At 35.9% G+C, this 25,189-nt stretch overlaps 2 protein-coding genes across 5 annotated transcripts in view; both read right to left on the bottom strand.

Annotated features, from left to right (window-relative positions):
• The window catches only part of gripap1 (GRIP1 associated protein 1), a 42,461-nt gene extending 23,962 nt beyond the window's left edge, over nucleotides 1-18,499 (bottom strand). For 2 of the 4 annotated variants that reach the window (XM_081349886.1, XM_081349887.1), the window contains exons 1-21: nucleotides 18,225-18,499; nucleotides 17,346-17,412; nucleotides 15,297-15,358; nucleotides 15,081-15,107; nucleotides 14,832-14,939; nucleotides 13,598-13,754; nucleotides 13,353-13,489; nucleotides 11,919-11,967; nucleotides 11,662-11,732; nucleotides 11,168-11,215; nucleotides 11,052-11,083; nucleotides 10,129-10,176; nucleotides 8,788-8,887; nucleotides 8,424-8,501; nucleotides 5,950-6,042; nucleotides 4,468-4,602; nucleotides 4,053-4,148; nucleotides 2,893-3,105; nucleotides 2,614-2,727; nucleotides 2,253-2,330; nucleotides 905-1,000 (exon numbers count right to left, since the gene is read on the bottom strand). In XM_081349886.1, coding sequence (XP_081206012.1) covers nucleotides 905-1,000; nucleotides 2,253-2,330; nucleotides 2,614-2,727; nucleotides 2,893-3,105; nucleotides 4,053-4,148; nucleotides 4,468-4,602; nucleotides 5,950-6,042; nucleotides 8,424-8,501; nucleotides 8,788-8,887; nucleotides 10,129-10,176; nucleotides 11,052-11,083; nucleotides 11,168-11,215; nucleotides 11,662-11,732; nucleotides 11,919-11,967; nucleotides 13,353-13,489; nucleotides 13,598-13,754; nucleotides 14,832-14,939; nucleotides 15,081-15,107; nucleotides 15,297-15,358; nucleotides 17,346-17,412; nucleotides 18,225-18,266 — 1,851 coding nt within the window. In that variant the 5' untranslated portion in view covers nucleotides 18,267-18,499. The remainder of the gene's footprint in view (nucleotides 1-904; nucleotides 1,001-2,252; nucleotides 2,331-2,613; nucleotides 2,728-2,892; nucleotides 3,106-4,052; nucleotides 4,149-4,467; nucleotides 4,603-5,949; nucleotides 6,043-8,423; nucleotides 8,502-8,787; nucleotides 8,888-10,128; nucleotides 10,177-11,051; nucleotides 11,084-11,167; nucleotides 11,216-11,661; nucleotides 11,733-11,918; nucleotides 11,968-13,352; nucleotides 13,490-13,597; nucleotides 13,755-14,831; nucleotides 14,940-15,080; nucleotides 15,108-15,296; nucleotides 15,359-17,345; nucleotides 17,413-18,224) is intronic. The other 2 variants (XM_081349888.1, XM_081349889.1) reach the window with 1 other exon arrangement.
• Nucleotides 18,500-19,255: 756 nt separating this feature from the next.
• Nucleotides 19,256-24,336, bottom strand: mon1ba (MON1 secretory trafficking family member Ba). The gene is made up of 4 exons (XM_081348997.1): nucleotides 23,830-24,336; nucleotides 22,105-22,894; nucleotides 20,363-20,510; nucleotides 19,256-19,868 (listed from the first exon to the last, which is right to left on the bottom strand). The coding sequence occupies exons 1-4, from the start codon at nucleotides 24,179-24,181 to the stop codon at nucleotides 19,638-19,640; spliced, it is 1,521 nt and encodes a 506-aa protein (XP_081205123.1). The 5' UTR covers nucleotides 24,182-24,336; the 3' UTR covers nucleotides 19,256-19,637.
• Nucleotides 24,337-25,189: the final 853 nt, after the last annotated feature.

The raw sequence follows: 25,189 nt of genomic DNA, 5'->3' as shown, positions 1-25,189 counted from the left end.
GAAGCACTATTCATTTAAAACTTCATTTACAGAAGTTCTGAAATTCATTTACAGACAAACTTCAGAAATAATGTTATGAGATTAATGTTTTTAATGTTTTTGAAAAAAGTCTCCTATGCTCACCAAGTCTGCATTTATTTGATCAAAAATACAGTAAAACAGTAATATTGTGAAATATTATCACAATTTAAAGTAACTGACTTTAATGTAGCTGAATTTTCAGCATCATAACTCCAGTCTTTAGTGTCACATGATCCTTCAGAAATCATTTTAACATGATGATCTGGTGCTCAAGAAATGTTTCTTCTTATTATTTTTATGTTTCTGTAAAATTGTGAAACAGTTTTTGTCACAATTATTTGATGAATAGAAAATTCAAAAGAACGGCATTTATTTGAAATGGAAATCTTTTGCAACATCATAAATGTCTTCACTGTCACTTTTGATCAATTTAATGCATCCTTGCTGAATAAAAGTATTAATTACTTTAAAAAAAATAAAATAAAAAGGAAACTTACTGACCCCAAACTTTTCAACAGTAGTGTATGATATCATAACAATGACAAAAAGGAAAGTCCTAATAAATAATCCTAAAAATATTCAGATGAGACAAGGAAACACCAATTTTGCAGCTCTGAAAACTAAACATCCCAGAGGAGCTGCAAGCACCAGATGCTCATGCAAAGAACAATCTCATCCTACTGATGAGTCACGAATCGTTCTTGAGTCACATTAAAAATAACTGCTGAGCTCCAGCAATCACACCCCCATAATATCCTCCATATCTGAGTCATGCCTTATTTAGCATCTTAAAAACACATGGTTCTCATCATGTTGAAGAACTAAAGCTCCAGCAGAGCCACTAGGAGACCGCCTGAAAAAAGAATGCATTCTGTTCCCACACCTGTTTGAGTTTGCCGATTGTATTGTTGAGATCTTCTCTCTCTTTCTCCATCTCCGCCACTTGCTGTTTGACTGCCTCCACCTCTGCAGCTTTAGCCTGAGAAAGGGTGGAAATATGTTCATTCATTCATTTAAAATGCACAATGGAAAAAAGTTCGGAACAGAATAAACCTTATTTATTTGTTTAATACATATTCTGGTCTTATTGTGTGTGATTTGCCAGACTTAAAAATGGATATTGGTTAATACAATTTTCCATGCCCATATGGCTTTGGTTATGCTTATAACATAAGCATAAGCAACAAATAATGCCATGCCATGCCAGCTTCCATGCAAGCTAAACTTTTATGGCAAAAACTTTATGCACAAAGGTGGTGGTTCCCCTTCTTACTACATTTTTATTTTTCGAAAAAACAATATAGAACACTTTTTTTTTTTTTTTTTTTTTAAACAAACTGATTCTTTCAGATGGACACTGGCTGAGGAAGTAGGGGCGTTGTTTCATGTGATTTGCTCCATGTACTTTGTTTCATTATTATTAGCAATTTTCAGATGTTCTTTTAAAAAATTGCAAAGTGGACCCCTTTATGGTGTTGGAAAACTACTGACTAAATTATATATTTCTTTAAAAATATATTTTCTAAAAAAAGTGAAGTTCAGCTTGAACAAAATGATTTGCAGCCTTGGTTATGTCAGCAGAAAAGTTCTAAAGAATATAAAATTAGTTCTCAAAATCTTTCATCAAAACAACTTACTCTGCTTCTGAAATAACTTTTCTTTTATGCTGACATAACCAAGGAAGTGCAGGCACGGTAAAAATGATATTAAATGGTAAGATCATATCCAACTTTATACGATCCAATCATATCAAGGTGGATAAAATCAAGTCACACCAGAGATGGACTGGCCATAGAGACCACCAGGACTTTTATTGGTTCAGGTAAGTAGAATCATAAATTAAATGCCATCAAATGTACTCCAGCTACTTTAATGAAAACAAAAGTAATTATATGAGATTTGAACTTGGGTTTTCATGACCTCATTCTGAAATGCTGAACTTTTGAGCGCCAATGGATGATATACGCATTTCATGCATTTGATCGTTTTTTTAAGCTCATTTAGTAAGATTCTATGTACAGCAAGCATCCATCGACTCAATGAGACATGACAGAATAAAGCCTTCTGGTGTGAGGGTTTCTGAGACTTGAATATGTTTGAAGACAACAAATGTGCCATAAAGAAAAGATCTGCTATATATAGCTTTACCGCTTATTACTAGCCTACTGTATTCCATTAAGAGTTGTTAAACACACAAATGTGTTTTTATCATCACATACAGTACAGTTTACCTGCAGCTGGCCTGTGTGATCTTTCTGTACCCGCTGGATCTCTTCTGCATGGTCCAGTTTGTTCTTTTCCATGGTCTCCTGCTCACAACATAGAAAATATAAATCAACTACACATCAAAGAGTGATCATTTTAAGATTAATGCAACATTTTGCTTTTTTTTATATAAAGATAAATCCATCAAAAATGCACTTCTTTTCACCTTTTTTGCATTTTAAAGTCTGTAACATGGTAACGACAAAAACAACACTGACATCATGTGGTCAGAATGATACTGATGTACCCAGACGTAAACAACAAAAGACATTTGTTTCCATCTCTGGCATTGCTCTGCAGTGAGAGATGGCTGTAAACACACAGCACCTCGGCTTCCTTGAGTCTGCGTTCAAACCAGCCCTTCGTCCCCTCCATAGACTGAACCTGAGCTTTCAGCTCCTCTACATACGGCTGAAGACCCTCCAGCTCTTTGGTACGAGCCTAAAAAAAAAATGCAATTGTGAATGGAAATTTAGCAGATCTTTTTTGTCCAAAGTACATTGTACAGAGACAAGCCACCTGGAGCAACCTGAGGTTAAGTGCTTTATTGAAAGTTCATGTCTCGACCTACAAACTTTCAGTTACGGGCCCAGAAAGGTTCCTTACTTTCTCATCTCGTAGCTGTGAGCGGATCTCCTCTTCCATGCGGTTCTTGTCCTCGTGGAGGCCGCGGAGCTCCTTCTCGTAGCGTCCCCTGATGCTCAGCACCTCCTTCTCATGCTGCAAACGCACGTTCCCGAGTTCCTCTTTTTGCCGAGATTTCTCCTGCGCAATCTCAATGGCCAGTTCATCCAGCATGACCTTACGCTTATCCGCAGTCTGACAGGACAGTGTGGCATTTAGTTTTAAATAAAATGTGGTGGTTTCAAAGGTCCAGTCATTATCAAGATTCAATCATATATTTGTCTTAAAGCATAAAACTTTTCATAAAACATAAGGCACTATCTTCTTCAAACACTGGTATTTAGATGATATAAATCTTAATTTATTACTTAATATAAAGAATGCTATAGACAAGCTTGACTTTAAAGAGGTCCTATTATACTTTTTTTTTTTATTTACATTTTCACCTTTCTTTTGTGTGTAATATTGCGTTTCAGCATGAAAAAGGTCTGCAAATTTTCAAAGCACAAAGTCACTCCAAACTAACCCCCAAAATAATTTTTCATCCTCATTTAACATTATACATTAAGATTTTTTTATAGTGATATTGTTTTCATGATAATTAATGAAAAAAAAAATTCAAAATGACATTACTGTAATGTAAAAAAAAAAAAACATTTTAAAAGTATTTATACATCATGATAGTATTTTTTTACTGAATTTAAGTGATGATGATTTTAAATGAAAAGGGTGTGTTCAATCAGGATGATATACATTAATGTAGCAAAATAAGCCTGATTAAATCAAATGGTCGGAAAGACAGAGATAAATGATCATGTAAAAGTGTAAAAACTGGTTAGGAGCAAGAAACATTGACTAACATTAAAGATTTTAGAGGGAAGAAGAAGAAAAAGTGCACAAAAAGAGGTGAATCTTCCAGAGCCCATTTGTGTCTAAATCCGATTTGACATTAATAAAGTCATTATGATGGTCAAAAGATCAGAGTATTAACTGATGGAAGAACGAGCAGAGTGTACTGACTCACTAAAGAAGCTTAAATGACGTGAGAGATGGTGACGTTTAACTACTTTCACCTGCTGCAGTGGGAATTTACTGAATTGTGAAAGGATCAGAAGCTAAAAAAGGGGGTTTGTGTGTATCACCTTTCTGGCCTCCTCTAACTCCTGCTGTAGCTTGTCCTTCTCCAGACCAAGTTCAGTGAGCTGCTCCAGAAGTCGACTATTCGCTCGGTTTGACTCCTGATCACCAAGAAGTTGTTAAATCATTTTTATGTATAATCTGAATGCAAATGCAACATTTCTCACTATGTTTAACTATATTAAAAGGTAATTGCTGAAGTAATGAAAGTACTTTTAGCATTTAAAGAAAAAAAAAAGGACTTTCTCAATCTCCAAAACGATTGGACTTTTCTGCAGTGGGCAGGGAAAAATAATATTAACTAATAATATTATAGCCTAATATGCTTCATATCAAATAGCATTTTACACAGAAATACAATGTTTAATTGTTGCAAATGCCTTTCTATGTTTTTCAAAAATTGAACAGGTACCAAAATACCTGTAGCTGTGAGTTGAGATCATCTCTCTGCGCCAGGAAGCTCTCCTGTTCTGTACGTTTCTGCTGAAGCTCTGCGTTGAGAGCCAGATTTTGCTCTCTCAACAAATTCAGTTCCTGAGTCTTCACTGTTTGGATCTGTGAAAAACACACACTGTTTTTCAGATATTTAAAGAACCAAGGACAAGTGAATGAAGTCTTCCTCAGTCTATTGGCAAGAAAATGTCAACAGAAGACAAAAGAAGGGTTATGAAGGAGCGGAAAGAGCTTAACACCAGAGAACAGCTGAAAAATGCAATTCAACACAATGCAGAACTCAATATCAATATAAATATACACATGAGTGCTTTCAAGCTAAATATAAACCTTCATGCATGATGCAATATTCATACATGTACAGATGCATGTATGTGTGAACATATATAAACAAAATATCTAAGCTAGCACAAGTACTACATGCATATTAGACATGGAAAAGTTTTCAAAACTTCAATCAGGGTTAAAGTGCAGTGGAATTCCTGCCAAATAAACCTTATGCTTCCTTGGAGTACAAATTAAATTATTCATATTTATTTAAATATTAATATTTAGCCATTGCTCACAATGGGTAATGGGTTTTATTCCCAGGAAGTGCACATAGAAATGCTAATATACCTTAAATACATTGTAAGTTACTTGGGATAAAATAAATAAGCATAATGAGTTTGGCTGGTGAGCCATCAGCTAAAACAGTAATAACCAGTGCTGATTATATGTAATCTGGATAGCGCAAACAGATTCCAAAATGCATATACTTGTAATTATATTACATTTTAAAATACTTATAATCAGACTACAGATACATTTTTATTGGTTAAATAAATTAAAACAATAATACTAAATGATAGATAATAGTCTGCCTAACATTATTCGGTTGAATTCATTATTCGTTTTGAAGCCACTATATCCATGCCTTTCCCAATAAGCTATTCGGCATCGAGCACTTCACAATTACTAACAACAGTTTTGTAATTTGTATTCAGTAATGGACTAGGCTATACTTTGTAAGTAATCTAATCAGCAATGGGTAAGCACAGTATTTAAATATGACTGTTAACTTATAACTTCTGTTTTAAGCTTTCACACCGCCATACTTCCATAAGACACTAGTCACACGGTCTGAATTTTTGACTAGAAATTACAACAACAGAAAAACAAGATCTTAAAACAAAACAATGTATCTATATGAACCACCATAAATTGTCATTTAAATATTGACACTTTTTTTTGTCAAGAAAGTATTGCATCAAACAAACTGGCGTAAACTGAAAGTGATTTGTACATAGGCAATAGCATTAAAGCTGGTGAAAGTGGCATTAGTAAATGTGTATTTTAACAGTTAATGGTACAAAGAACGTGTGTTAGACCAGACATGGTCACTGAGTTAAGAGGATGCAGGAACTGGGGTTGATGAAGGTCGTGATGCTGTACATCATGGTCAGGTACCTGTTCTAGGGCTGCTAGATTTGTCCTGAGAGCATCGTTCTCACTCAGCATGCCCTCCACCTGCTCCTGACTGACCGCGCTCTGACACGCTACCTGTAGCTCCGCCCAAACATAAAACCACCCCACGAGAGAGAGAGAGAGAGAGAGAGAGAGAGAGAGAGAAAAGAATAAAGCAGAACATAAAGATGAAAGAACGAAAGTATAAAGAACAAATGAAATATTGAATGAAAGAAGAAGAGTACAAAGAAAGAATGAAAACATAAAAAAAATTAAATGAAAAAAATTAAATTAGAATGAATAAAAAAAAAGAAAAAAAAAGAATGTAATAAATAGAATAAAAAGAACAATTGAACAAAAAAGAGAATGAATTTTTTTTTTAAATAATGCAAAAAAATTATGAAATAATGAACAAAGAAAACATTAGAATGAACAAAATAAAAATAAGAATAGGAATATTTTATAAAAAAAATACAGAATAACAAACAAAAAGAAAAAGCATGAAAGAATACGGGGGAAAAAATCAAATGAACAATAAACAAAAAAAAGATTACATTTTATGAAAAAAAGGAAAAAAAGTACCAAAAAAAAATCATGAACAAGAAACAACAGCACGGGATTGTAGGGGGAGTGTTGAAGATGAATTCAGAAAGAATAAAGCCCAAGGGGGTGAACAAGGGCAAGAGATAGAGAAAGTAGAACACCCAAAACAAGTGAAAAGAAGAGAAAAGAAAACAGGCCAAGTTAGAAACTCCACATCAAACAGTAGAGACCCAGTCAAGCAGTTCTGAATGGAAAAACAGAATAGGGACGTTCTTCATCCTTATCTGCTTGTTGCACATTAGAGGTAGCTGTTTAATTAAGATTTGTGACCTCATGGAGGAAGTGAAAGACATTTGTGGTGGCGGGAGCTGCAGTCGGGCAGACGGCGTTATAAGAGGGGCCCTTCCCTCAGGGGCCCCTGCAGAGCCTGTGTGCCCCTCAGCCACCGGCACTGAGCCCCACTAATCCTTAATTACTCCGATGATCCTAGCACCATCGTCCATAAATGCTCAATTAAACAGACTGCTCTCTGGGTAATTATAAACTTCTCCAACTTCTCCTTAAGTTCAAAGAGTTTGCTATCAGCAGAAAGACCGGTGGGTCACAGTACAGATGTCTTCCAGTTCAGGGATAGCTTACTCAAAAATGAACTTAAATTAATTAATTAATGAAAGTGAAGCCCCAAAACATTTAAAACTATATTTCAAGTCTTTTGAATTCAGATTTAATTAATTGGAGAAATATTAGTTGAAATGTTTGCCCTCCAAGAGTTGCAAAAAACATTCATGAAAATGTAAATATACTGCACTCCAGGTTCAAATTCAATTAAAATAAAAAGCTATGAGTGAATATGAAGAAGTGTGATTTGCATTCAAACGCTACACCTGAGGGGAAGATTATTAATGAATGACCAATTGACCACTTTTTGAATTTCAGTCTGTTCCTCTCACAGAATTATCATGTGACTCTAGAAATCTCTGAATATAGAGCAAAAGTCCAAAGTCCTATTTTTATGATGCTGTTTTGTCATTTTTGGAGCTCAATAATGATCAGTCTTTCTTCACTTTCACTGGATTGAGAAAAAACACCCAGGACATTCTGCTAAACTTCTCCTGTCGAGTTCTACAGAAGAAAGAACATCATACAGGTCTGGAATGAAATGAATTTTTCTTTCTGGTTGAACTAACTGGATAACTAATTTTAAGACTGAAAAGCGAAGCTAAACTGCATTTTGAAACAGCTGAGAAAGAAAACAGCTAAATAATCATATAACTGCCTCCTGCCATTTAAAAAAACAAAGTCCAATTTTCATTATCTGATTTTTTTTTAAGCTGAACAGTAAAAAGTGTGTTCCACACCGATAACAACACCCTCATGAGCCTTTTACGGTTTATTTAATTGAATCTGTAGGACCCATTATCATTAAAATCACACTCAATTTATGCAGATTAATTGTCTGCTTTCTCTCTTTTATAAACCTGTTAGTAAACAGCCAACCAGCAGAAGGGGAAAATTACAGATTAGTTCTCTGGAGATGCAATAACGACCATCTGTGATGGAATAAACTTTAAAAGAAATGCTAAATGAACATTTTAACCAACTATTAATCTTCTGTATTCTTCCTTTTAGTGCCTTTGGCGATGTTTGGAATTAAATACTAGCACAATCTGCAGTGTGAACTGTGTACTACACTACAGTATGCTATGCTAAACATTTCAAACGGTAACATGCAACATCGTTGTCACATGACCATCTCAGAAATTAATGTTTATTTCACATTTTTAACCAATCTCGTGCAAAAATGAACCATCATACTGTAAAAACTAAGTCAAGTAAAAACAGAACTTACAAAAAAAGACAGGAGCATACCACCAACCCAAACATATCTAAAACTAAACAGGTTTGCTGATCATGTAAAAGGAGGACACAGCTACCTGATCTTTGAGCGCATGGATGGCCATCTCATGCTCTTTCTGTTTGCTCTGCAACTGCTCCTTCAGTTCAGTGACGTTCTGAAATCACACACACAATCCGTCAGGCAGGACGATTCGATGCATTTTTAGTATGACAGTGATGGATGCAGCAGTGTGTCTACAGTCCATTATTTCCTGCAGATGTGCCTCAGTGCCAGAGTCTAATGCTGAAGCACTGACTACAGTCTTCAGCCCACTCCCAAGGGTTTGCAAATGTTTATCTTCATACTCCCTTAGTGGCCATTTATCGATTGCCCTCTGCGATGTGCAACAAATGGCCTTTAATATTGAAGAATTTGGCAGGGCGGGCCTGAGCGGATCTCACCTGGTTGGCGGCCGTTAAATCTGCCTGCAATTTCTGCACACGAAGGTTTATGGATTTGAGCTCCTCCTCTTTCCTCTGTTGGATCTCATCGATTTTGGTCCTGTAGAAACAAACAAATTATATGCTATCAGGGGTTTGATGTGAATAATGTGTGGTGGTGTCTATTTTCAGGTATTGTGAAATCAATACCAAAATAAAACAGAAAATTCCATTGGAAAAAAAAAACATTACAGGAGAGATTAAATGACATCATGGGAACAGATGTAATATAGAATTGGGTTCCAGGAGTAAAAATGTCATTCAAAATCCTCACAGTGAAATACATGTTTAGCATTTAAAAAATAAATTAACAGTGACCTGTATAGGCTTCTAATTTTGTTTTGTCGGTCTCCAACAAAAAAAAATATTAGGACTGCCCAATCCTGTTCCTGTAGTTCTATAGTATCTTCCTGCAAAGTTCATCTCCAACCCTGATCAAACACAACTGAACCAGATAGATAAGATCTTCAGGAGCACTTGATAATTACAGACAGTTGTGTTGGATTAGGGTAGGATCTGAACTCTAGGAAGAGGATTGGGCACCCCTGGTCTACATGCATCCAAGGTCAAAAAACACTTCTCATAATACACTGCAGCATCACCTCTTTTCTCACAGTGTCTGAAACAGTTTGATAAAAGATACGGTCTCTATAAACCCCTCCTTTCCAAGAGCCTACTCTGCTCTGATTGGTCAGATTGCTCAGTCTATTGTGATTGGTCTACCGCTTACAGCGTAAGTCGAAAACGAAACACCCAATTTCAGCTCAGAAACAGTTACATGAACAGTAACGATGGTGTCAGTTTTACCGCATCAATTAAATCCCAAATCCTCGTAATTTTGCATCACTTAAAACAGCGTCTTGTTGACATGTCGACAACAAGAACAAAACTCTCCCAGCCCTCAGTTACAACAACAGTGTTTGGGGGCAAGTCAAAGTAGCCGTTGTTCGCGGGCAGCCAATGAAGATCATAGGCTAGCATTATGCAAATTAGTTACATACATAGGTTCATACAGGAACTAAGACTAGAATTACTGATGAGTCGTTTCAAGCAGTTAGCAAGTCAAGCAGAATAGTTTCTTTCATTTGGGAGACAATAACTCCATTTATCGTGCACTTTGATCTTTGAAAATTTGCAGACCTTTTACATTCACAGCTATATTACACACTACATGAAAGGTAATGTCCAAAAAAGGACACAAAAAAACTCATAAATGGGAAATACATTTCCAGAGTTCAAGGTGCTAAAAAGCAGGCAGTCCCTGTCACAAAATAACTGCTCTGCTGGGTTTGTCTATCTCACCTGCTGTCATTGTAAAGTGCTTCCTTCTCAACTTGTAGCCGCTGGAAGCTGTAAGAGAAGCATAAAGAGAGTTGAATCCTTATTGACCCTAAAAAACCCTACACAGCAGTGATAAATAACAGGCAGCATCTCCTGTGTTGACCAGAGGGATGCAGAGAGGAGGCAGTCTGTGCTGATACAGCAGTCTACAGCAAATGCCAGCACAAGTTCACGTTCAGACTCATTACACTGACACAGTGACTGTCGCTAGGCCACAGCTGAGTTACCACAGCACCTGGGATGGAACGCTAAGGGATGATGTCATCATCATTACTGCACAGAGGAAGAGTGTATCGTGGACTTCAGTTAAATGGAGGATTGAAAGTCATTCATCTTGTGCTTCAGAAGATAAGGTGTTCAAATGGAACAGTGTCCATTTAAACTGTCTTTAACTTTCATTCTTCCATAATTCAGCAGGTTTTACATGAAATCAATCTATCACTGCCTTCAATTAATCATCGCTAGCTGCAGTCTTACACAGCTTCAAAGGTGCACTCATTTTCCCCTCATTAAAAAAACGACCCTAAAGATATTAATATTACTTTTAAAAACTATATGTAAGAAATACAAAGTGACAAAAAAAATGAAGCAAAATAGTCTTAATTTTAAAAAGAATGAATATATGTCTGAATATATTAAGTGAATTTTGGGCCATAAAGAAATGTTTAATTTCCAGTTTTGTATTATGTACATTAAATGTACTTAAAGGGATAGTTCACCCAAAAATGAAAATTCAGTCATTATTAACTCACCCGTGTTTTCTTTCTTTAGAACACAAAAGGAGAAAAAAATCACGTTTCATTTTTGGATGAACTATCCCTTTAATATGAAAGCGCTGAACACATAATATTAAAAAATAAAGCATAAAAGTAACTAGCACTTACCTCTCTTGTTTTTTCTTCAACTTATCAGACAACTAAATAAAAAAAAAACACAATACATTATCACTTGTCATTTTTATCAGAGCACACATGCTATCTGAAACACTTGTAACACTAACTTTAGCATTTTCTTCTTGTAGTTTTGTGATGCCTGTCTGTTTGGACATCTGAAAATGAAAAGAAATACATTAAAACAAGAAAAGTATTTTGTGTGAGGGATATGGATAAACATAAAAATAGAAAAAGAATCAGTTTGATCAAAATCGGATACATTAACTGAAAATACAATATTTAATGCAAGATAAATGTAATTTATTATATGATAATAAAACTGAAAAAAAAAAAAAAATCCATTTTTTTTATCCAACCTTCCAAAACATTATATTATCTGCCTCTGGGAAAACATTTTAAACATGTAAAACTCCAAAAACGATGTTTCATCATAGATGTGGAAGTATTTTCTGGTGCAAGGTGAGAATAAATGTCTCCAAAATTAGCACCCATGGTGAGGGTAAAATTATACACTCATCAGCAAAATGAATCGTAGCATTCAGTCCTTTTGTCTGTTTTCTGCTGTCCTGGGTATTTAGAGGGTAAAACTGATGTTTTTTACCTCTAGTGTCTGGAGTTGTTCCCTCAGTAAGCATTTCTCCTCCATTTCCGTTTGAAGCTTTAATGCCACCTCTGAAACCCAGCGTTAAAATATCTTGAGTTGGAGAAGTGTTCAACTGATGCTCAATCAAAGTCATACCATTGTGCTGCTATTTGAAGATCCATAACACAACCTCCCTTGGTTCTACTCCGTTAACTCTTAAGTGAGTTTGATAAGGTCACAACTTTAAAAGGAAGTTGTCAGAAAGATGTACTCACCGCTCAGTTCATTATCTCGCTGTTCCGGTTTGACGCGTTGCACTTCGGCCTACAGAACAGAAGGAGACAAAAAAAAAAATACACTGTGAAATTGAACTCTTGTTCACAAAGGATTTTACCAGCAGGTTCTACAAAGTGGCAAGATATATAAAACCCCAGTAAATGCAGAAATCACTTGATGTTGAAAGAAAAACACTTTATGAAAGCTGATTTTCTACACCAAACCAAACCTAAAACACAATGTAAATTAAAATAAACCCAGTTACTTATTTAATAAATGTTCCCAGACTTATTGTAAATGATGCAAGTTATTCTTCACTGCCCTGCTCTCGCATTTTTTTTAAAGACGACTGATGGACCCCATTGACTTCCATAGTAGGAAAACAAAATATGAAAATAAATACTATGGAAGTCAATGGGGACCAGCAACTGTTTAATTACCAACCTTCTTTAAAATATCTTCTTTTGTGTTCAGCAGAAGAAAGAAAGTCATACAGGTTTGGAACAACTTGAGGAAGAGTAAATGATGACAGCATTTTCATTTTTGGGTGAACTATCCCTTTAATGCAAAAATGTGTTTCGTGTGAACGGACCCTTAAACAACTTTTCTGCAGATTTAAAGCAAGGACATGCAGGCAGGGAAAAAACATTAACCAAAAACATCATAACCTAATTTTTGCCATTCAATCAAATCATGAAGGATAAAATAAAGTCCCATTATACATCATCTCCAGCTGGATATTCTGTTTCACTTTGAAATTGCACCACATTAAGTTAAAATCAGTTGGGAATGTATAAAAAAAAGTTACAAAACTATTTAAAGAATAACCGCTTGGCAGCAGCCCTCATTTTATCAAATTTGGTAATGCTAATGAATGGGGTGTGGTTGTCTAACACTAGACTCCAGTTCACTGTCCTTCCATTCCCTTTATCTTTACAGGGCTGATCTCACAGAAAAAGCTGATGGTGGTGTCTCTGCTGTGTCTGGCCACAGTTCCCCCAGCATCTGTAGCCCCTGCATTAAACATGCCCTCAGTGAACTCCAACACACTCCTCCAGACGAAAAGTGCAGCACTGCGTAGCTGAATCATTGATTCGCTCTGAAACTGTTAGGATACCCTGACTGCAACTTGTTTACCTTAAACTCAAACTTGAATTTTAGAAAGTTGCTTTGGTATATCCAACAGTTCAAACCTTGAAAACTGTCACAAACACAACGAGACACATGACAATCACACTCGCTTGCAAAGTAGTGGGCTTCATTGATAGTCATCTGAGAGTTCTGGTTTTGCTGCACTGTGATATGGACATTGTGTAATTATTATCCCATCAGAAGCTCTGGACATTTCATTTTTATTGGTTCTCTCATTCAAAACCTCCATTGTATGGAACAGCATCCCAACCCTGATGAGATTGAAACCTATTATCTGTTACCTGATCAATCTGATCATTTCGCGGAGCAGAAGGTTCATCACTGTGAACGCTGGCATCTGATTGGACACCATTAGTGCCGGCCGTTCCATCGATGAGCGCTGCTTTTCCATCAGTAACATCTGCACGCTCTAGAAGAGCTGCAGAGACACACAAAGAATACTATAATCAATCCTGATTCATAATTCTTCTCCTAAAGTGTTTGTGAGGGAAAATGTATAAGGACTGTATGCATGAGCTCCTCTCACCTGTCAATTTCTTCTGCAGGGCAGAGTTTTCAGCCTGAAGGCGCAGGAGCTCAGCATCCACTGGAACAGAGGCAGGGCTAGAGACGGGTCTTTCCAACCCTTGACCCTCCCTTAATCCTCGATTCTCCAACTCTAACTGCTCAATCTGGGAACATAACTACACCAACACACAGCAACTGATTAGAAAACAGAAAAATGAAAAAAACTCAACTGATTCTGGAGTGACATCACATAATGGGCACAAAGGTAGAGACTCTGTTTGTGTTGTGTTCAACGCAAGTAACATCATCTGACATGCAACTTTTGTTAAAGCCCTTGCACTACTATTTAAAAGTTTAGGACCAGTAAGTTTGAAAGAATTAAAAAAAAAAAGGAATTACTATTTTTCTTCAGCAAGGATACATTGAATGGACAGTAAAATTACATTAAAATGAAAGTAAAGACATTTACAATGTTACAAAATATTAATATTTAAACAAAAAAATGCTTTTCTTTTGAACTTTCTATACATCAAAGAATTATGAAAAAATGTATCACAGTTTTCACAAAAATATTTAACTGTTTTCAACATTGATAATAAAAAGAAATGTTACTTCAGCAACAAATTAGCATATTAGAATGATTTCTGAGGGATCATGTGACACTGAAAATTCTGCTTTGATCACAGGAATAAATTATATTTTTTAAACATATGAAAATAGAAAACATAATATTAAACAATAATAATATTTCACAATATTCCTTTCTTTATTATTAAATAAATGCAGTCTTGGTGAGCATAAGAAACTTATTTGACCCTAAACAGTCTTTCATGAAAAAAAGAGAGCTAGTTGAGCTGTAAAGTTGTCTAAATTGTCCCATTAGCCATGTGACTACTGTGTGAGGCGAATGAAGTTCTGGTCACCTTATTTTCAATGTAAGATTGCTAGCTGGCATTTGTAAATTGAATGTGCAAGGCTTCAAGATCCCCTTCCAGTTATTATGAGTCATTCATTTACTGCACTGTCATTCTTCTTGTTATTTACCTATAGAAGCTAATGAATCAGAAATCACACACATTCACAGAAAATCGCTTCCTTCATTGTTGCAAAATAAGGTGATAGATTACTATAGTCCATTACTAATTGCTATGAGTGTGAGCAATACGTTTCTGGTATACTTGTACATAAGTTGTCTGGGTTCACATGCTCATGTTCATGACAGGGGTTCAATAATGTGTGTGTGTGCTCAGCACCTTGGACAGCTCTTGCATGAGGGTGCTGTTCTGCAGCCTGAAGTCATCTTCCTGACTGTGTAACTTGCCCTGAAGCATTTCATTCTCACTGAGTAAGGCATCTACCTCCTGAAAAAGAGAGAATAATACAGCACGGTTACCAGACAGGGATTTTTCACATACTACTCTCTCTGGATATCATATCATTGCATTTGTATTCATAGCATTTATTGTCAAAAATCAAAAGCTGATTTTCAGGAGAAATCTCACCTGTGCTTTCTTGCTCTTGTTCAAAGCCTAAGGGTGAAAATGAAGAAGAAAACATTATCTAAACTAAACTGTTAGCAAAAACAGAATTTCATTAGACTTCATTAGCGATGACAACATACACAAGATGAAGAAACAATGACTGCACTTTGAATATTTTTCAAATTGACCTTTATCACATGGCAATGACCTGCTAAAAAAAAACAAGGTAAACACTACCTTCTGTGCTTTGATATAGTCTTTCTCCAAGTTCGAGGTCTTCTGACGGACACTGTTCAGCTCTGTAATACAGAATATGAAGTTAACATACAAAATGACCGATGAAGTTAACATATCACTTTTGACAGACAGCTGCACAAGTATAAACTGCTAAGGCATTTTGTTAATAGTAATTAACATGACTATATAATATTTAGTCAACATAATGCCCTGCATATTTGAAATTCATGTTTTCTTAGAGAACACTGATAAGTGTTCACTGATGACCAGGTGAGGATAAGTCATTCATAAGATCTTACGAATTAAAGCAAGTCTCAGCTTGTAGGCCATACGATCTCTAAACTAATACGAGTTGATATAACATTACTGATCCAATAAGTAGTGATGGCAATTTCAAAACACTGCTTGATGAAGCTTAGAAACCTTTGCGTTAATCTTTTGTTCCGAATCAATGGTTCGAAGCGTGTATCAAACTGCCAAAGTCACGTGATTTCAGTAAACAAGGCTTCATTACGTCATAACTGTTTTGAAACATTTTGAAATTTCAATGGTTCACCGCTGAGGGCGATGATCTCTGTCAACCCATGAATCATGAGGAGTCACTGAGAACCAATGAACAAGTGTTTGTGGGTTTTACCTGATCTCTGATCAGTTTTATACCTTTGTAGACGTTTAAATTAGACATTAGTATAATTAAAATGAATAATAGTTAATAGTTTCTTATTGGCCTGTTAGCTGAGCCGTTCATAGAACAAACAAAACAAACCCTGACAATTGATAATAGAACATACACACTTGATAATCTTATTAGATTATTAGATCATTTCATTTGAAAGATATTTTTTGCAATAGATTTGTAAAAGGTGTTTTTATGCATGTTTGGCCTGGGTTTTTGTTGTATTTACACTGTTCTGACCACTAAGGGTCCCCGTGGAGACGGGTGTCGGATTGTTTCAGAGCCTCGACACAATATGGCACATTTGCTTCAACTGTTTCAGTGTTCAACAAAGCCTCGATCTGCCCACCACTACCAATAAGCAGTTTTCAAAACAGTAAATAAGAAGTAGTGCTGAAAAGCCATATATTTTTAGTTTCCATACATTTTGCAGTTGTTGTTTTCAAATGTTCTGGCATTTCATAACTTTCAAAAGTTTATTCCATAATTTTCATTGAGTATATGTATCCTGGAACTGCACATAAAATAAATCGGGGAAAATTAATAAATACCAATAGTGGAACATTTCAATTATCATTTATTAAAATGTAGCATCGGTTTAAAATGTCTACAGCATCGTTTAAGTCTAAAGCAGGGATTCCCAAACGCTTTTGCCTATGAAAACCCTTTAACCTTAAATTATTTATATAAGCTTATATATCAATAATTTAACAACATATTTCCATTTCATGATTCTCTATTCTAATCACATGGTCACATAACATACATTTTTCAGTTTTATATTTTATTTCAAATATGTTTTTTTAGTAAGTGTTTTATTTGTGTTTTTATTTTTAATTATATTATTTATTAACTAATTACTAGCTTTTTTACCAACTTAAGAAACCTGCACATTTTGGGAAATCCTAGTCTAAAGGATTGAGATATTCTCTAAATATTTAGTTCATATATTAGTTCACACCAAGTTTAATAATTAGTAGTTATTCATATATTGTAACTTAGTGCCATCTATGCTTAAACCGGACTTACAACTGGTGCAACCGGCCTCAGACTACTCAGAATTGGTTAACAGAATTAGAATGGCTATCTTTATATATTTCTACCTCCTTCACATGTTCATTTATTAAATAATTTTGTACATGTGATTGTGCTTCCAGCTGTCAAAAAGAGTTTCATTCTCAGATTTTTTTTTTTTACATTTAAATCGGAAAAATACAGCACTACAAATAACCACAGAAAATGTTAAAAGGTTCAGTGGAATAGGTGCAATACTACACCTGATTTTAATAACAAATCTGCCATGTTAATGACGCTGACAGGTCAGCTGGTCTGTCTTGAATAAGTAAAGGTGTAGGTTTACATTCTCTACTCACCAGCTGTATTTTTTCGCAGCTCATCAGATAGTTGGTAGTTCTGTGTCCTCAGCTCCAAGAGCTGAGCCTGACCAAACACGCATTAAAAGAGTTAAACAGAGCAAAAGATTGTTTACTGAGGTTAACAGGGCGTTTAATTAATGTACATATTATTGATTATTGTAAAACAGAAATTATGACAACACATCTTCATAAAAGCATAATTCAAATCCCAGCGTCTTTTTATGCAGTGAATCATGTTAATGCAGTTCTTTACAAAGTGAATTTACATAATGGAAACATTTAATCAAGGAGTCTCTGGTTGTTATAAAACTGAATATTAAATGATTCTGGAATTGTAAACAAAAGAATGTTAGCGCAAAACAACAGGGATATGATATTTAGCATCTTAACATTCACTCGAAACACGTCTCCGAAACTAAATATGTAATTTTCAAACCCTTTAACGTTAGTTGTGTAGAAAAGCAATATTAACTGTAACAGTTAGTTTGACGTGCTAACGGTCATTAATTACAGGTTAGCATGCTAACAAGCTAAACACATTTGTATTGTGTGCCACAAACTCGTCATATATGTACTTCATTCCATGTCAATTCAACAAACATCCGTTTCATTAGCCAAACTATATCATGCATTAATGGAAAATATCGTAATTGTCAATTAAAACTATTTTCGGCCTCATAACAGTTAGCTTGGGAGGTTAACGGCTACAGCTAACAGAGTCCCAATCCGCTCAGATGAATGTCAACTTCAGCCTTAAACTATACCCATTTACACATATTACCACCGAAAATCAATTTTGAACACATTAAAGATCTCGTATGTGGATTAAAGATTATGGTAGATGTCAAATCCAAGCGCAAATAAAGATATTTGTACCTGCATACGGTGGAACTCCTCCTCTGACAGTGCTTGCGCCATCTTCACTACAGCAAAGCACTGCTGGGCAGAATAAAACTATCTCTATCTGCTATTACGTTGTTTTCTGACAGCTTTGTATAACCGAAATAATTGTCATTCTGTTAAGTTGAAGGTTAAGCTGCAGCTTTCTGATGTCGCCCATTTAAACGCATTGGCTTGCTGAGAGAAAACCGCCACCATGAGTAATGACTGCGCCTGTCCTGAAGATGGCGCACTCAGACAATGTATTCACTGTTCTGGGGACGGGTGTCAAACACATACATAGTGAGCGGACTACCTCGACGGCACCCTATTGTGCTCATTTCTTTTGTCACAAATTATTTATGGATATTGACAGATCAAGCACTCAAGCACACATAGATTAATGAATTGAGACTACAGTAATGATTTTATGCTCTTTTTGTCACCACAGTCATAACCAGGTTAACATCTCTTGGTTGTGACAGAGAATGAAGAAGAAAAGCATAAATGTTTCTGTCAAATGACTGCTGTTGCAGAACACATAACATAAACCCGATACTCTGATAAGGTTTGTAAGTCAGTGAACTTTACTGTATCTGTAGAAAAAGCATGAGCAACATCTGAGTGTCACATGCTCAGTTAACAACTTTTACAAGCAGTTACCATGCAAATACTTCTTCGATGTAATTTAAAGTGGCATGATTAAAAATTCATCCTGCTTTTGAAAATAATTCAGCTTTTTATTAATTGCTATTAAAGTGTGCCAGTTTTGCGCAGCTGCTTTCTTAGCAAAACAATGTAATACAGTATATAGTAAAATATTGAAATATTTAAGAAAACTGTTTTCTATTTTAGTTTATTTTAAAATGTAATTTAGTCCTGTGATGGCAAAGCTGAATTTTCAGCATCATTACTCCAGTCTTCAGTGTCAAAGGATCAAGAAACATTTCTTATTATTACATAAAGTACATTCAGGAGGATCTAGACATGCCACATAAGCATAAAAGTAATGATTAAACTCATGATTCAACAGAGACGCATATATGTATATACTTTATTAGTACAACAGCCTGTCATTTCAAAACTATGTTACCAGGAGAACAATGACTCAAAAGTTGAACTGAAAAATTAACATGAATTTCAGAACTTCATTAAGGAAACAAGCCTTGACGTGTATTCAATGTAGCCACTTCTCCCATTCGAACAAACACACTGAATTTACCATGAAACAGAAGTAAAACGGCAACTAGTGTGGTGGCCAGTAGGTTACACAAGGCTAGAGGGGCCGTCCCTCAGTCCGATAGTTTGGTTTGGGGTCCCCCTCCTCGGTCCTTTTGAGATCTGGTTCTGGGGTCGGGGTCAGGGTAGGGTGGGGGTGCACCGGCTGCACTACTCTAAGGACGGCCCTGGCTACAAGAGAGACAGAATGCCAGTGTCTGATGCATTCTGTCTATCTGATCTCCCCCTGTCTGTAGAACTCCTGCCTGGCTGCGGGGTAGTGGAGTATTTTGGGAGATTACAGATAAAGAGACGGTCATCTTCCTTTTTGATCCATCGCAGCAGTTTAGTGAGTTCACTGATAGCTGATTTCTTAGTGATAAGAGGAGTAAAGCAGGCGTACATCTCAAACTTGCTAGTGACCTATAGAACAAGAGGGTGCAGAAATACATACTGTAAATATTAACTATACCATTCAGAAGGTTGGGGTTGGATTTTTTTATGTTTTTGAAATAAGTCACTTATGCTCACCTGGGCTGCATTTATTCGATCAAAAATCGGTAAACAAATTAATATTGTGAAATATTGTTACAATTTAAAATAATTGATTTCTATTTGAATATATTTTAAAATGTAATTTATTCCTGGGATCAAAGCTGAATTTTCAGCATCATTACCCCAGTCTTTATTGTCACATGATCCTTCAGAAAAAAAAAAAAAAAAAAAAAAAAAAAAAAAAAAATATATATATATATATATATATATATATATATATATATATATATATTATTCACACACACACTAAGAAAACCTAAATAGGTCAGTTTTGTTTTCTTGTTGAATGTTTTAAACCCAGAACATTCTTTCAAGTATCCTGAACTAAAGTTATCTTCTTCTAAAAATAGATTGTCACATACCCACGCCAGCAGAGTTTCTCTTTCTGCAGAATGGTAGATGAGTTTAAGGGGCCGTGACGTACTGTGGATACGATTGTGCATGTTGCGATACAGATCCAGCAAACGTATCTTCTCATCCTGGGTTCTGTATGCCACATCCATCTCTGGGCTGAGTGAAGCGATATAAGAAAAAAAAAGAGGCACTATTTAGCATGATAATAGTGTGCATCATCGATTACAACAAACATTATTCACTAAGACATGTGACCTGATCACACCACCTACATTATTACAGTGGCAGAGATGTGTCTTATGAAAACATAGACTGTCCGTGCAAACCAGAGGATGAAAACAGAACTCAGTTTCAGTCAATTCGAGATAGACACGGTTTAAACAGACACAGACTGTTTCCACACATCATGTGATCTTTGATGCTTCAGTCTAATCATTCAGTTGACCATATTTGCTTGCATTTTTGCATAAAAGGCACCTCTCAACTGTGTCCGCACAGGGTCTGAAACATTTCAGCCATGTGATTAGCCGAATCAAGTGATTACTGTTGTAGAATTCATGGCAAAGTGGTCTAATCTTTAGCAGAATGTGGAAATCCTGGATTATAGGCCATCGTTTATCAGGATATGAGACCCATCTGTTGTTTCTGCTGGCAAAAGAACCACTGATTCCGGTAAATGAGTCAAACCACTAATGATTTGTTCGTTTACTTGTGGTTAACGCTTTTTAGTGACTGCTTTAAGTGAAAACTGCATTCATAACCCATTTTACTTCTGTAATAAACAAGCCATGAGTCGTGCAACTTGATTGGATGATGAAAAGTGGGTGTTTTCAGCTTTTGAGAAGACTTTTTGCCCAAGAATCTACTCTTATTTGTCATTATTGTCATAGCATTTAATTCATTAATTGTTAACTATTAAAGTACTTAAGAATTACTTAGGAATACTTAGAATAAATTATAAGTCAATTACTTTTACAATGCCTGAATAGCTATTTCGCTGTTGGTTAATATTATTTTTCCTGTCTATGCGGCCCATCTCATCCGAAAAGAAATTTCAGAGGAAGATCAAGTTGTTACATTTTCGTAAAAGTAAATGAAGGCAAACCATTTTTTTATTTGTAATAAAATGCACTGGTGAAGTAGGAACATAAGACCAGGAACATGTGTTAAAGAAGACCTATTATGCTTTTTTATATGTTCAACTTTCTTAAATGTGTAATGTTGCTGTTTCAACATGAAAAAGGTCTGCAAAGATCTTACAAAGTCACTCTAAAGGAAGTTATTCTCTATATCACTATAACACTGCTCTAAATTCCCTAAAATGCCACCATTGTAGTCTTGAGTTTTATTCCAGGAACAAACACATCACAATTTTCCTCATTTAAATAATTCCCACTCAAGGCATAAGTAAAATGAAGGGGGCGAGGCCTGGATGAGTTGCGGTAGTGTTGTCACCATGTCCAAGGGACGCTGTTTTTACACCCTGAATCTAGCACAATTATGGAAAGGGGGCATGAGATTTCTGAAACACGCTTGAAGTTACTGAAACACAGAGCGTTACTGACAGACTGGGAATAGAGGTGCTGCAACAATGTAAGATATGTGAAAAACAAGGAGATTTTTTTGTTTTTGTTTGAAGATTTAAGCATGAAAACCTGTTTAGTAGACCCCAAAAAGAAAATCTAGACTTTATAAAAGGTATAACATTTTTAAAATCTGTACATTAAATGAAGCACTACAAGCTACTCACCATGTGAACTGTGGGAGCTGGCGATGGTGGTCTTGCACATTTGAGGGCTTGTACAGGAAGTGCCTAAGATTAGCTACACCAATATTATCAAAACAGCTCATCTGAGTGTTTGCTACACACTGCAAGGCATTCTGGGATGCGAAAGCTTCTTCAATTTTCCTTTTGCATTCTGCCATGGCATAAAAAGCGTCTTTATCTGTAGATAGAAGAACAAGGCATACAGTACATTCGGGGGGGTCTAGATATGCCACATAAGCATAAAAGTAGCAGTCATGATTGAAAAGAGGCAGGCAGATGGGCATCCATATCTCTCCAGCCTGAAAAGCAGAGGCTCTGATGAGGTTGAAGAGGAGATGAAGGTCACTGGGTTTTAGCCTGGCATCCTCCAGGACCATCTTCTCCTGAGCGATGGAGACAAGTCGGTTATTGGCAATGAGAAAGGAAAAGACCAGATTCGGGGTGACGGCTTTCTGTAGGATTTGACTGAGAACGTCTCTGGAAGAGGATGGCAGAGGCAGGCACTGGACCGCAGAGAGCATGAAGCTGGGATCAGAATCCATGACATCGAGAAGGCTGTCCAGAATCTTCTCTGAGCCAAACAGCAGACGCCGTAGGTCATAGTTCTTCCGGCGCTCAAAGATACGATTTATGCTGGCCTGCGTGAGCAGGCTGACTATCTGATGATAAACATGAAGGAGCTCACTGCGGAGCTGCTGCTCAGACTGGCGAGTGGCAGAAACGGATACAAACACAAGCGGCCCCTTCTGCAAAAATACCACCGTGCGATTATCTGAGAGTAACAGAGGGAAAGAACATAGTAATATTAGCTGTTGATTTTATTGTCTCTTCTGTGGTTGTTCTGTTTCTAGATTTACTGAGGAAGTGTAATTTTGAGTTTATTCTGATTAAATTTACTACTTGCACATTGACCCAGCTCTTTTATTTTTTTGTTTGCAACCAAATGCTGAGAATAAGGATAAATCTTGGGTTGATAAGATTTTTTTTTCAGCACTCTTATGTTCACAATGGCTGCAATATTTTGCTCAAAAAATCTGTAATATTGTGAAATATTTTAATTTAGAATAACTATTTTCTATTATATTGAAAAATGTAATTTATTCCTGTGATACAAAGCTGAATTTTCGGCATCATTACTCCAGTCTTCAGTGTCACATGATCCTTCAGAAATCATTCTAATACGCTGATTTGGTGCATTTATTTGAAATACAAATCTTTTGTAACAGTGTAAAGGTCTTTACTGTCATTTTTGAACAAAAATATAAAAAAAAATTTAAAACACAGTTTTACTGACAATTTTTTTTTAAATGTAGTGTTTACAGTATATTTACAAAATTAAATATTTGATATAATTTATATAATATTAAATAATTTAAAATATTTTTGTATGTTGTCCCAGAAAAAAAATACTCTAAAATGTGATAACAGTTCTTTGTGTCAACTTGTTTATACACTAACATACCTCTAAACTTTGATTTAAGGGGGCTTTTTATTCACATTTAAATATATATAAACTTTAACATTCAACATATATTCAAACAATCAGATGCCATTCTTTTTTACTTTTCTACACCGTTCCAAAAAAATCTACAACCTGAACCTGAAGTCTTTTGATTTGTTGCTAAACTTAAGGTGCTGCAAAGAACCACTGTATTTTTCAAAGACAACTATCAGACTTAAAACCTAGATGAAGATGGTGAATCTCACCTGAAAAAATAGATTGAATTGTGTTGCCTCCAGCCTGGACGAAGGAGACCAGCGCCATCATAACGCCCATGGTGGAGGACAGGGCCTCCTCGTTGCCATAGCGCGAGTAGATAGGTTTACCTGCCTCGCTCAACACAAACACATGCTTCCTGTGTTGCCTCCAACTCTCTGACATTATATCTTCATTCTGGTAAGATGGACCTGGGACATCCACAGCACAACCTGCAGAGGGATCATTTTTCTGCCCGTTGAGGTTCGCCTGGGCCAAGCAAGATGGAAACTCACCAGAATCCTCTATTAGGGTCTCCTCAGGTTGAAACTCCCAGCTTCCTCTATTCTCGCTCCTGTGCATGTCGTCTCTTTCTCATTTCCCTCAAAGTGAAAATCTTCAGTGTCTGGACTTGGTGTTCTTTTAAGGGTGTAAACACTTGTTCTATTGATGTCACACAATGGATCTCTGTGGCTCTCCATTACTCACTCTGGAATCCCAGAGGTATCACATGATGCCTGGGGATCAGAGAACGGTTAAAACTGTGTAATAGGATGAACATGATGCTTCGTTACTTGCTGAAAGAACTGGTCTGTGGCATTGCTCACTTAAATATTAAAGTGGGACATAAAACTGATTGAATGCTAAAGCACTGTTAGGAGTACAATTAGGAGTACTTTGACAATGTTTTGGACGAGTTGATGAAACCATCACACCTAGGCCACCTATTGATTTTGGTCTTAGATTCAGACCTCGAAAACAAGTAAGAAAATGGAAATTGATGTATGATATATAAATGTAAAATATGATAAACATTTATCAAAACAATTAATAAAAAATACAGTCCATACAAATTAAAAGTTGAATAGCTTCACAAAACCATAATAACCAATGTTTATGACATAGGCCTAACTATGAAATAACATTATCCTACTACTACGACTGATTATTTTGGAATAAATTCAAACTGTAAAAATTTCATAATCATGACTGACAATGGTGACTGATATTCCATTATAACACAATAAGCGCTTTTTTTTTTTTGATCAGTTCAGCATGTAAGTTCCTACTTAAAGTTACAAGTTTGGAAATAGCAATTGTGACATTACGTGATTGTGGTCGCTGGACATCTTTCTTTTTCACTTTCACAATAGACGGCAAGGATTTTATTTTTTTAGCACTACTGTAACATAGAGAAGAGCAAAAGTGTCTGTACTCTGTAATCGACGATTTCTCTGTTTTATTATTATTAGTGTTATTATAGTTGCTGCCACAAAGGATGATGGAAAATGTAGGCTAGTTTATTTTCACAAGCTAAATGAGGAAGTTGTAGTGGTTTGGCTTCTCCCTTTACCGCTTCAGGTGAGGTTC

This window comes from Scardinius erythrophthalmus, assembly GCF_964197995.2.
Source record: "Scardinius erythrophthalmus genome assembly, chromosome: 20".
Lineage (NCBI taxonomy): Eukaryota > Metazoa > Chordata > Actinopteri > Cypriniformes > Leuciscidae > Scardinius > Scardinius erythrophthalmus.
Note: the sequence above shows the minus strand (reverse complement) of the source record. Positions and strands in the feature narration are given on the sequence as shown.

Coding starts and splice junctions, on each gene's coding strand:
- mon1ba (XM_081348997.1), bottom strand. CDS start 24,181: ATGCACAGGAGCGAGAATAGAGGAAGCTGGGAGTTTCAACCTGAGGAG. Junction 22,895..23,829: donor AATTCAATCTATTTTTTCAG/GTGAGATTCACC, acceptor TGTTACTCTCAG/ATAATCGCACGGTGGTATTT. Junction 19,869..20,362: donor GAGAAACTCTGCTGGCGTGG/GTATGTGACAAT, acceptor CTTGTTCTATAG/GTCACTAGCAAGTTTGAGAT.